Source organism: Erpetoichthys calabaricus, chromosome 1, assembly GCF_900747795.2.
Source record: "Erpetoichthys calabaricus chromosome 1, fErpCal1.3, whole genome shotgun sequence".
NCBI lineage: Eukaryota > Metazoa > Chordata > Cladistia > Polypteriformes > Polypteridae > Erpetoichthys > Erpetoichthys calabaricus.
Genome location: NC_041394.2, coordinates 346164371 through 346177465, shown reverse-complemented (window position 1 = coordinate 346177465; position 13095 = coordinate 346164371). Strand labels below are relative to the sequence as shown.

General features: G+C 40.4%; 2 protein-coding genes across 2 annotated transcripts in view; one reads left to right on the top strand and one right to left on the bottom strand.

The window, feature by feature from the left end:
• LOC114668567 (zinc finger protein 883-like) overlaps window positions 1-13095 on the top strand; it is a 249222-nt gene that overhangs the window by 120650 nt on the left and 115477 nt on the right.
• Window positions 1-13095, bottom strand: part of LOC114669265 (zinc finger protein 721-like) — a 235882-nt gene that overhangs the window by 171636 nt on the left and 51151 nt on the right. The window contains 1 exon segment of the mRNA XM_051932216.1: window positions 6465-7480. Within this exon segment, the coding sequence (XP_051788176.1) occupies window positions 6465-7480 (1016 nt within the window).

Sequence of the window (13095 nt, the reverse complement as noted above, 5' to 3'; positions counted from 1 at the left end):
TGGACAACGCAAGCGAGGAGAGCGAGTCAACGGACAACCTGGCATATTCAAAGAAACTACGATAGGCAGACTGTACACCGTGCATCCCAATCAAGATGAATGCTTCTTTGTTCACATGCTGTTGGTAAGCGTGCCCGGTCCAACGTCTTTCCAGCAATTGAGAATTGTCAACGGCGTTACACATGTCACTTTCCGAAGTACATGTCAAGCTCTGAATTTATTGGAGAACGACCGACACTGGGATGTATACATTAATGACGCGTGAAACACGTCACATCCAGATCAAATTCGTGCATTGTTTGCAATCATATTGACCGCCTGCTCTCCTTCATCTCCAACACAGTTATGGGAGAAATATAAATCGCACATGGCTGAAGATATTTTCCGTCGAATACGCAAGTAAAATTTAAATATAAACATGGATTTCACAGCAGAAAACTACAAATAAGCGTTGATAATGATTGAAGATTTGTGCTTAGAAATCGTGAACAAAGTTGTCAATCAATTGGGAATGCCATCACCGAATCGATCTGCTGCTGCTTCGTTTGATGTAGAATTGCGTCGTGAACAAAATTACAACACGGGTGATCTTTGTCGTATGTGTAATCAAATATTCCTAAGGTAACGCTTCAGCAAAAAGGCATTTACGATCAAATAACGGGGTTGGAGAAATCTGGAAATTGGGAACGGAAAGGTGCCGGTTGATCTGACCTTCAGGACGAATTTCATTGCCTCATAACTTCTGCAATTTAGTGACATCAAAAGAAGAATTGGTTGAAAACGTATTTCCCAATATTCAAACCAATCATAAGAATCACGATTGGCTGAGTGAACGAGCTATTCTTGTGGCCAAAAACAAAGACGTCTACGAACTTAACGATATTATTCAGTCTAACATTCTGCACAGACAATGGAACAACAAAACATATTGTATACCCACAAGCATTGTGAAATTAAACATATTAGAAACATGCGCTCTCTCTTTTCTTTCTTTTCCATTTAACCAGACTGAGCCACAGCAAAGCTATCTACATGTATCTCTCTATATATATCTATCTCTCTCTCTCTCTCTCTCTCTCTCTCTCTCTCTCTCTATATATATATATATATATATATATATATATACACAGTGGGTACAGAAAGTATTCAGACCCCCTTCAATTTTTCATTCTTTGTCATATTGCAGCCATTTGCTAAATTCATTTAAATTAATTTTTTCCCTTATTAATGTACACACAGCACCCCATATTGACAGACAAAAAAAGAATTTTTGAAATTGTTGCAGATTTATTAAAAAAGAAAAACTGAAATATCACATGATCCTAAGTATTCAGACTCTTTGCTCAGTATTTAGTAGAAGCACCCTTTTGAGCTAATACAGCCATGAGTCTTCTTGGGAAAGATGCAACAAGTTTTTCACACCTGGATTTGGGGATCCTCTGCCATTCCTCCTTGCAGATCCTCTCCAGTTCTGTCAGGTTGGATGGTAAACATTGGTGGACAGCCATTTTTAGGTCTCTCCAGAGAAGCTCAATTGGGTTTAAGTCAGGGCTCTGGCTGGGCCATTCAAGAACAGTCACAGAGTTGTTGTGAAGCCACTCCTTCGTTATTTTAGCCGTGTGCTTAGGGTCATTGTCTTGTTGGAAGGTAAACCTTCGGCCCAGTCTGAGGTCCTTAGCACTCTGGAGAAGGTTTTTGTCCAGGATATCCCTGTACTTGGCCGCATTCATCTTTCCCTCGATTGCAACCAGTCGTCCTGTCCCTGCAGCTGAAAAACACCCCCACAGCATGATGCTGCCACCGCCATGCTTCACTGTGGGGACTGTATTGGAAAAGTGATGAGCAGTGCCTGGTTGTCTCCACACATACCTCAGTGCAAGACACATGACAGCCCGCATGGAGTTTGCTAAAAGACACCTGAAGGACTCTGAGATGGTGAGAAATAAGATTCTCTGGTCTGATGAGACCAAGATAGAACTTTTTGGCCTTAATTCTAAGCGGTATGTGTGGAGACAACCAGGCACTGCTCATCACTTGTCCAATACAGTCCCCACAGTGAAGCATGGCGGTGGCGGCATCATGCTGTGGGGGTGTTTTTCAGCTGCAGGGATAGGACAACTGGTTGCAATCGAGGGAAAGATGAATGCGGCCAAGTACAGAGATATCCTGGACAAAAACCTTCTCCAGAGTGCTAAGGACCTCAGACTGGGCCGAAGGTTTACCTTCCAACAAGACAATGACCCTAAGCACACGGCTAAAATAACGAAGGAGTGGCTTCACAACAACTCTGTGAGTGTTCTTGAATGCCCCAGCCAGAGCCCTGACTTAAACCCAATTGAGCATCTCTGGAGAGACCTAAATATGGCTGTCCACCAACGTTTACCATCCAACCTGACAGAACTGGAGAGGATCTGCAAGGAGGAATGGCAGAGGATCCCCAAATCCAGGTGTGAAAAACTTGTTGCATCTTTCCCAAGAAGACTCCTGGCTGTATTAGCTCAAAAGGGTGCTTCGACTAAATACTGAGCAAAGGGTCTGAATACTTAGGACCATGTGATATTTCAGTTTTTCTTTTTTAATAAATCTGCAACAATTTCAAAAATTATTTTTTTGTCTGTCAATATAGGGTGCTGTGTGTACATTAATGAGGGAAAAAAAAATAATTTAAATGATTTTAGCAAATGGCTGCAATATGACAAAGAGTGAAAAATTGAAGGGGGTCTGAATAATTTCCGTATTCAGATTAAAAACAAAACGGTATTGTTTAGATTGGCAGTATTTTGCCTTAGTTGGCCATATTCTACAATATTGAAATCAAAGTTCTTTTGTATTCACTCATGTCTTTACACCTGCTAACATAAAAATGATAGCCTACCAAATTACGCAGAATCAGAGCTAGGACTGGCTACACCAGCACCAAGATAGAAACGTCCACTAATTCATGTCACTGATGAGACATTCTCCCGTGTTGTTGATCATCTAAACAGCATTCAAGGAACCAACAAAAGAGTTTGGTGAGAAATCTATTAAGAAGAGTGTGAGTAAAACTTTCACTGCCCATTATCAAGAAACAGGCCCAGGGTCTTGGGTGGTTGAACAGAACTACTGGAGTGCCAAACCATACATTGGAAAGGCAGGCCATGGGGAGATTGGTTAGTTCAGATTTTTCATAAACGTATCTTGATACAGAGAGGTTAGGTGTTTAAGCAAAAGTGAGGTACAGCATCTGGACCAGGTGTCTTCCCATAAGCACTAGCTTGATATGAGTTTGGTTTCTAGTTCATAGGCTGCTACCTCACACCATTCAGTTCCTTTCATCTGCTGTTTTCTGCTCATGCCTGTAGTTTGTTTCTCCAAGTTACTTTGTTATTTTTGAGCATCTTCATGTATTTTCCTCCCAAGTTTTTGTGTCTTAGCTTATCATGTGGTGAGCTTACATTCACATCATCCCCAATTTACATTCTTTAGAACTTTTTCAGATCATCTTATACTAGTCTGTTCTGTATGTTTTCTTTGTGTTTATTTATATCCTAACTTTTGGCATTTGGCAGCATTTTGAGGGGTTGTTTGACATTGTAAGTGCTCATGCATTAATATCCAATTCTCTCATTTCCCACATTTCATACATGCTGTGATTAAGGCCACCAAACAACATAAAATCTTTGTTCTGTTCAACAATTCATTTGTTGAGGATTCCTTGCTTTTATTTTCTTCAGTGATGTAACTTTAGAAGAGATACATTTTACTGAACAACAGCAGACCCTATGTCAGGTTGTAAAGACCATCATACTGTATACGACTGGCTTTGCTTTCACTCAGTTACAACCTTTTCCAACTTACTTGTAGTATTCAGTCCAGCAAAGTTTATTGTTATTGTTGAGGACTTCTTTCTTTTTATCACTTTATAAATTTTTGTCCATTGATTGATTCTAATATCTCTTCACAAATATATTGGGTGACTTTGTCCTTTCATGAATGTGTCATGTCTGTTTTGATGTGTTCTCTCATGTTGGTTTACACTTTTTTCTATCTGAATGAGTCTCATTTTTTTTCTTGAAACACTGGGGTGATCCTTGTTTGTGATTCTCAGCAATTTCAGTTGAATGTAAACTTTGTTGTTACTTTCGATCTGTATTGCTGTAATGAAAATTGATCTGATTAGTCTTTGGCAAAATATTTTTCTATCTTCTTCCTACTATTTCTTCCTACCTATTTTTGCTACTTTAATTGTGTTAACATCTTGTTTAAACCTCAGATTAGTCAACTAAACAATCTTCCTATACAGTTTTCAAATAACAAGCATAAACACATGTACATGTAGGCATCATGAATACTCAATCTGGCACGCTCACATGCATATTTCACAAGTAGTAGCATTTTGTTTTGAGAAAATTTGTCTCCTTTGTACTTTATGTCCATTAAAAGCAACATTATCTCACAAAGCCTGGCCAGAACCCTGAGAAAAGATAATGTACACCAGGAGTAGGATATCAATCCTGGGGGGACTCAGGTTTTCATTCCAACCCAATTGCTTAATTAGAAACCAATCCATGCCAATCTCAAACCTTATATAATTTTATGGTCTGTTAGTCTGTAAAGTTAGGTTCTTATATCGTAGATTTTTTTTTTCCTTTCCAAGGATTTCACCTAAATGATTAGAAGCCTAAAACAGATCATTTTCAGTCTGTCACATTTTTCTGTTAAATGTTTTATTTAACCAAATAGTGCATTATGAATCCACACAGGTGTAAATGGAAACAAGTTTGACAGAGAACTGCTGGCTGCTTTGTCATTTACATCTGAAGGTACTGCATGTTTCTTCGTGATGTTTCTAGGTCTTTTGGCTGGTGGTGCAGTTTCCTCCACTGTGTCCATGCCTAAAATTCTATAAAACCCTTTTGAGTTGTTCCTGATTAATCCATTTTGTATCTTCTTTTTTGTTTTGGTTTGTACATTTTCAGCTTTTGAGCTTCTGCCAGAATTTTAAGATTATTACTTGCCATGCTGAAGTTCTAAACATCATACATAAATATAAAATACTACATTTTCAGTAGTTGTGTTTCAGTTAGGACTTTGTGATCTCACAGTTGTGAATTCTTGTGTGTCTTTTAAAATTGCTCACTTGCAAAAACTTGCAGAACAACAATACAGTTTCTCTACTATGTGAACTGTAGAATATTTCTTAATACTCCTCATATGAGAAAACTATTTGCTACATTCAGAAAACCAATATGAATTTTTAAATTAATTTCATTGATTCATTTACTGCTGTTAAGTTGCATTTCTGACAGAGTTTTGAGTGAATGGGCTTGGAAACACTATTGTGTCTTTCATTGTCTAATTCTTCATCCATCAGTACCTTGCACCCAGCAACCAGAAGAACGACAGTCTAGCTCTGTTTGGCTGAAACGACACTTATTGGTTAGGATTTTTTTTTCCTTTGATGCCCTGAACCACCTTGTGTGCAAGATGCAATTTTGTGCAGCCATGATCAGGCATTCATCTTTTGGCCATATTTCACCCCTTATGAGCCATGTATCAGTAGGCTCAGGGTCCACATGGGGCTGTTAGAGGAGGGCAGCACATTGACATTTTTTTCTGCTATTTTTTAATTCCTTCTCCTGCTTTTAAGTGTGTAGTACTGTGTCCATTATTGCAAAAGGTGGGAGAGTTGAATTCATTTCTTTGTCAGAATTTGCCCAACTAGTTTGATTACTGATGTTGTTCTTGGGGTATATTCATGGTTGAATATTCTTTGTACATTTGGAGGTCATCAGGTAAGCTTGTAGTCCAGTTATTGTAGTGTAGTCAGGGTCAATTGGAAATTTGGCCAATACCATCTTCCTACTTTGGGATAAAGACCATTGGAATAAGATGATTTTTGTCAATAATTTGGCACGCATGTGGGACACACTGGGATTTCCAGTCTATGAAAATCATTTTGTGGCCAAATGCTTATAGTGAAACTGTAGGATCATAAACTGATTAATAGCTTAGAATTTGTTATGTGATGGTGAGGGAGGTCTTGTTTTGCTGGTGTTGGTCTTAATAGTTCCTGGTTTATGTACGCTCCATTAATGTTCAGATATTTAGTTGTTAGGTTCAAGTTTATAAAAGCACATCGTCTTAAAACATTTTTACAAATTGCAACTGCTCCTCCATTAGTTGTGGGAGCTGAACTGTTTCAAGCAGTCAATAAACAGGAGGTGAGTTTCAAATCATCGATAAACAGAAGATGAGTGGCTATTTGAGGGTGTGATTCTTTGTGAAAGCTAATATTAAACCCATGGCAGAGGTCATTTAGAAGGGTGCTTAATGGGTTTAATGCAAGCAGAGTTGATATGAAGTCTCCCTGAAATAATCCTCATTTTTTATGATGTTCAGAATTGTGATCCGTCCTTTGTTATGATGAAGTTGAACGATTGTTTGCCAGTGAGGCATGATGATTGAGATGAAACGTATCAGAGCGGCTGTCTGTGACATCTTGTGTGGCGCTGAAGAATGCTACTTCGTGAAAATGTTTTGCCACAGTCAGAACAGATATATGGCCTCTCTCCTGTGTGAATTCTTTTGTGGATCATAAGATTACTCCTGTGGCAGAATTGTCTGCCACATTCAGAACAACAATATGGTTTCTCACCTGTGTGTATACGTTTATGGGACTGAAGCGTGCTGTTTCTTAGGAATTGTTTGCCACACTCAAAACAACAATACGGCTTCTCTCCATTGTGAATTCTTGTATGGCTCAAAAGATTACTCCGGCTAGAAAATTGCTTGCCACATTCCACACAGCAAAATGGCTTCTCTCCACTGTGAATTTTTGCATGCCTCAGGAGATCACTAATACTACGAAATTGTTTGCCACACTCAGAACAGCAATATGGCTTCTCTATTGTGTGAATGCGTTTGTGCCACCGAAGAGTGCCTATTCGTGAGAATAGTTTGCCACACTCCGAACAACAATATGGCTTCTCTCCACTGTGAATTAGTTTGTGGTACTGAAGAGAGTCAGCTCGTGAGAATTGTTTGCCACATTCTAAACAGCAATATGGTTTCTCTCCAGTGTGAATTAGTTTGTGGCACCGAAGATGGTTCTTTTCCGAGAATCTTCTGCCACACTCAGAACAGCAATATGGCTTCTCTCCAGTGTGAATTCTTTTATGGCACTGAAGATTGTTGTTGCTTGAGAATCGTCTGCCACATTGAGAACAGCAATATGGCTTCTCTCCAGTGTGAATTCTTTTGTGGCGTTGAAGATTGTTGTTGCATGAGAATTGTCTGCCACATTCGGAACAGCAATATGGCTTCTCTCCAGTGTGAATTCTTTTGTGGATCCGAAGATTGCTTCGGTGTGTAAATTTTTTGCCACATTCAGGACAGCAATATGGCTTCTCTCCGGTGTGAATTCTTTTGTGGATCTGAAGATTTCTTCTTTGTGAAAACTCTTTACCACACTCAGAACAGCAAAAAGGTTTGTTACCTGTATGAAGTATAAGAAAAAATAAAACCTCATTTTTCAAACTCAGACATATACAGATATATATATATATATATATATATATATATATATATATATATATATACAGATATATATCACACATACACACCAAAATACAAACATAATTTATACATACATGTACCAGAATAAAAGTAAAACAGTTTAAACAATACAAATAGAAAGATTAAAATGCTCAAGCTCGTGAGCTAAAAAAACAAGTGAATAAGTGTTTTTTTGGAAAAAACTATGAAGAGTGGGAACTGACCTTATTTCATGGGGCAAGCCACTCCACAGTTTAGGAGCAGCCACCACAAAGGTACAATTGCCCCTCAGCTTCAAACGTGCATGAGAGAGAGTAACCCATAGCTGATTTAAACAACACAGCTGCTTGGCTGATGATTATGGATCAATCAGTTAAGTAAGGTGGAGCTGACCCATGTACAGCTTTAAAAACAAAAATCTTAAAATTCATGATGTAACTAATAGGGAGCCAATGAAGAAAGGCCAGCACCGAAACAAGGTGATCCTTTTTTTTTTTTTTTTTAATATGCGGTTATTTTATTTGATTAATGGAGCTAAAATGTGATAATCTATAGCAAGGGTTCCCAAAGTGGTCGATATTGACCCCCTGGGGTCGATTTGAACTTTCTAGGGGTCGATAGTTTCAATGAAAAAATTTGGGGGTCAACGACAGCAAAAATAGACCCCCTTACTACTGCTATTTGTTTGTTACTTCAAAATATCTATGATTCCAATAGGTACCTAATTAAGAAGTAAAATCATTGAAAAAAAACACATTACATACCAAATTTGCGAACGAAAAGGTAAAATGTGTCATTAAGAGTCACACGTAAGAATGCATGAAAATACATGTAGCACAAACATGTCTGTTCATTGTCTTATCGAACAAATCAAAGCAAGTGCGGATATGAAAAACCATTGCATGTAATTAGGGGGTCGACGGTTTTAAAAGTTTTTGGTAAAGGGGTCTGCGGCTGAAAAAAGTTTGGGAACCCTTGATCTATAGTTACCAAAAACAACCAATGCCATTATCATCAACTTCAGCCCATTCAACAGCAGCAGTGGCATTTTCCACAATTTGTGAGAGCCATAGTACTTCTGTGTTAATGAGACACCAAAAGTTCACAGTCTTTTTCCACCACGAAGGGGAAAAAAATACCTTACTGATTCCCAAACAGGTTGACATAAAGATCCACTTGAGCCCTGGAAACAAGGGGTAACTGGATACACATATCTGAAGCCAAACCTTCAACAAAGCAACCGACTGTCCCAGTAACATCTGTTCTTCATAAATGCATCTTTTCAAATGTCGTGGGAAGGAAGGATCAGTAAGCAAGAGTCATCCTCATTGCAGCACAGTAGAATATTTCTCATTAATTATATTTATGCAAATTATATAAAAACGGCATGGTTCTTCCTTTCTGTACTATTCATAATCCACCTTGCAGTTACATCATCACAATCCCTGTCACTAACACATTTAGCGTTGCCCATGCCCCTTACAATTTATGGTGCCCAAAGCAAGCACCTGCTGTGACTTGTACCAAAAGTAACCACAGTAACTTCATTCAATACTTTACTGTCCCTGCCATCAAATATATTGAACAAGACAAACATTTTCTTTTCACCCGTGTGCATTAATTTTAATAATAAAGTGAATGCAGTGACTGACAATAAAAAAAGATGGAAATATTTATGAGAAGAGACTGTGCATCAAGCTGAGAGAGGTTTCTTGTCTCAAATTGACAGAGCTCTTGTTTGCCACCTTTAACTTTCCCCCACTGAAATCAGTAATGTGCTGTGTTAAGAGTTGCGTTTCAAAATGCCCCCAGTGCTTTGTAGTCAAATACTATGCTGTTTCGTTGTGTCAAAATGCAATTGATGGAGAGTTATGACAAGGCACATTTTTACAAGTGTAGTTCCTGGGTGGTGCCGAGGTGTCACCCGCTGCATTCAGGTCCGAATCCAGGTAGTTCGTCATGTGGTGGGTGCGGCAATGTGCTCTCAGCGCATGTTCCTAATAAACCTGCTATAAAAGGAAGCATTTCATTGTCAAAACTAAATCTACAAGCATAACATTTGTGAAAAACAATGATTTTTGTTGTTTTTGGGCAAAACACTCCGCACTGTTTTAAGGCCCAAATATCTACATGAGCAAGAAACATGGGTAATATATTTTAAAATAATATGAATTAAGATTAAAATAACATGAAAATGTAGCAGTGAAGAAACTGAGAAGCCCATGAGGTGCCACTTAGGATGTAATGCATTGTTAATGGCATACATTCTCTTTACAGTCCACCCAGATTTACAACCTCCTTGACTTTTGACCTGTTAGTTGATTTCCAGTAACAGGAAAATGAAGGAATTTTAATCAAAAGCCAAGTCTGCTACAGTCAGTCCAATAAAATTTCCGTATTAAACTTCTACACATACAGAGCATAAGACAAAACTTCAGTGATGCACCACACTAACTTTTAAAAGTGGTTGCCAGGCGTGACTTTCCAGTTTCCATTTTTAACAGTCTATTTTTAGAGTGTTTAAGATGCTATGCAATCATACAGTACTATTTCAGCTTGCTTTACGTGACTGAGACACTTGAAAGTTCAAGATCAGAAAGTTGCACAGTGCCGGAAATAAAAAGGAAGTGGTCAGATATCAAAGTCGAGGGAAAAGGCGAGTTGTAGCCCACCGTCTGATTGTCATACAGAAGTGTATTAGGGTACAGAGAAAAGAAAAAAAATATGGACACAGTGAAGAGAAAAAAAAAAAAAGGTCAAAATGTCAACTTTATTCTCATAATTTCCACTTTAATCATGTAGTATATTTTGTCATTAAAGAAAAAGTCATAAACTTAATCTTAAAATCATTTAATTTACTAGTTTCTCAAATCCCATTGTAACTAAAGTAGCACGTTAAATGCTTTGTATTCTATGTGTTCTTTTATGAGCTGTGTGTGCGTGTGTGTGTGTGAGAATCACTATGTGCTTCTTAAATGGGCTTTCTCTTACGCCGATAGGGCACAGAATACATTACAGTAATGATATTACAGTCCCCTGAACAATTTAAATACTAAGATGTAAACCTTAAATCATTGTCGTTATCAAATGAATTAAAGCATGTATTAAACACGGGGACACGGTGGTGCAGTGGTAGTGATGAGCTGGCGCCCCGTCCAGAGATTGTTCCTGCCTCCTGCAAGATCACTGCTGAGATGTTACGTGACCTTCGATGAAAGAATTTATTGCAGCAGTACTACCACTTCATAGGTACTAACCACCAATTTCTGTCCTTCCTTTTCTTTCTTCAAGCAACCAATCGCCACACAATAAGCTCTGTAAGAAATGTCAGGCCATCTGTAAGCTTTAGGACGCCGATTCTTCAAAACTTTAAAGGAACATTGAAATATCTTCGTAGTACATGTTTTAAGTATTCCATCCATCTATCCACCCAGGGTCGCGCAAGTACCTGGAAGCATACAGCGCAAAGCAGGAACAATCATAGCTCATTGCTACCGCTGCACAACTGTGGCCACACATTTTATTATTAACAGTATACATTATTTACATGAAATTAAAAATTTCTGTATAATATACATACTTTACTGCATTTCACCTTTAAAATGATATCAAGACCTCCAAGATGATAGTGCCAGGAAAACTAAATCTAGAAGCCAATCATCATCATCTATAAATATGCACTCTGATCTATTGAACTGAATTCCTTTATTATTATTGTATGGTACGATGAGATTCAATATGTAAATCCTCCATAAACATTTTCCTATAAAATGATAAAATAATAATAAGGTAAAAAAACAATGAAAGATATGCATTTGTACTTTCATATTGTATATGTACATATAGAGCAGATAGTGCAAATGGTTCATAAAGTGGCTCAAGTTGTGCAGCTTATAAGTACAAACAGTTCTACCAGGAGCACTTAATGGACTGATTGAGTGCGTTTACAGCTCTTGGGATAAAACTGTTTCTGAATCACGAGGTAACTACAGGAAAGGCTCTGAAGCATCTGCCGAACAGGAGCAGTACATGACTGAGGCAGCATGTGCTTGAAGCTGTATCCCGATAATCCTCTTTCTGAAAAGCTACTGTACAGCCTCCCATGGGCTCACCACCTACGGGAAGGGCCAAGGAGGTTGGGTGCAGTGTGAGTTGGGTGGTGGCCGAAGGTGGGGACCTTGGCGGTCCGATCCTCGGCTACAGAAGCTGGCTCTTGGGACGTGGAATGTCACCTCTCTGAAGGGGAAAGAGCCTGAGCTAGTGCACAAGGTCGAGAGGTTCCAGCTAGATATAGTCAGGCTCACCTCAACGCACAGCTTGGACTCTGGAACCAATCTCCTTGAGAGGGGCTGGACTCTCTACCACTCTGGAGCTGCCCCCAGTGAGAGGCGCCGAGCGGGTGTGGGCATACTTATTGCCCCCTGACTTGGAGCCTGTACATTGGGGTTTACCCCGGTGGACGAGAGGGTAGCCTCCCTCCGCCTTCGGGTGGGGGGACGGGTCCTAACTGTTGTTTGTGCTTATGCACCGAACAGCAATCCGGAGTACCCACCCTTTTTGGAGTCCCTGGAGGGGGTGCTGGAGGGCATACCTTCTGGGGACTCCCTCGTTCTGCTGGGAGACTTCAATGCTCACGTGGGCAATGACAGTGAGACCTGGAAGGGCGTGATTGAGAGGAATGGCCCCCCCAATCTGAACCCGAGTGGTGTTTTGTTATTGGACTTCTGTGCTCATCACGGATTGTCCATAACGAACACCATGTTCAAGCATAGGGGTGTTCATATGTGCACTTGGCACCAGGACACCCTAGGCCTCAGTTCAATGATCGAATTTGTGGTCGTGTCGTCGGACTTGCGGCCACATGTCTTAGACACTCGGGTGAAGAGAGGGGCGGAGCTATCAACTGATCACCACCTAGTGGTGAGTTGGCTCCGATGGTGGGGGAGGATGCCAGTCAGGCCTAATAGGCCCAAACGTGTTGTGAGGGTCTGCTGGGAACATCTGGCAGAGCCCCCTGTCAGAAGTAGCTTCAACTCCCACCTCCAGCAGAACTTCGACCATGTCCCGAGGGAGGTGGGGGACATTGAGTCTGAATGGGCCATGTTCCGTGCCTCTATTGTTGAGGCGGCTGACCGGAGCTGTGGCCGTAAGGTAGTCGGTGCCTGTCGTGGCGGCAATCCCCGTACCTGTTGGTGGACACCGGCGGTGAGGGATGCTGTCAAACTGAAGAAGGAGTCCTACCGGTCCCTTTTGTCCCGTGGGACTCTGGAGGCAGGTACCGGCAGGCCAAGCGGAATGCAGCTTCGGTGGTTGCTGAGGCAAAAACTCGGGCATGGGAGGAGTTTGGGGAGGCCATGGAGAACGACTTTCGGACAGCTTCGAGGAGATTCTGATCCACCGTCCGGCGTCTCAGGAGGGGGAAGCAGTGCAGTGTCAACACTGTGTATGGTGGGGATGGTGCGCTGCTGACCTCGACTCGGGACATTGTGGGTCGGTGGGGGGGAGTGCTTCGAAGACCTCCTCAATCCCACTAACATGCCTTCCAATGAGGAAGCA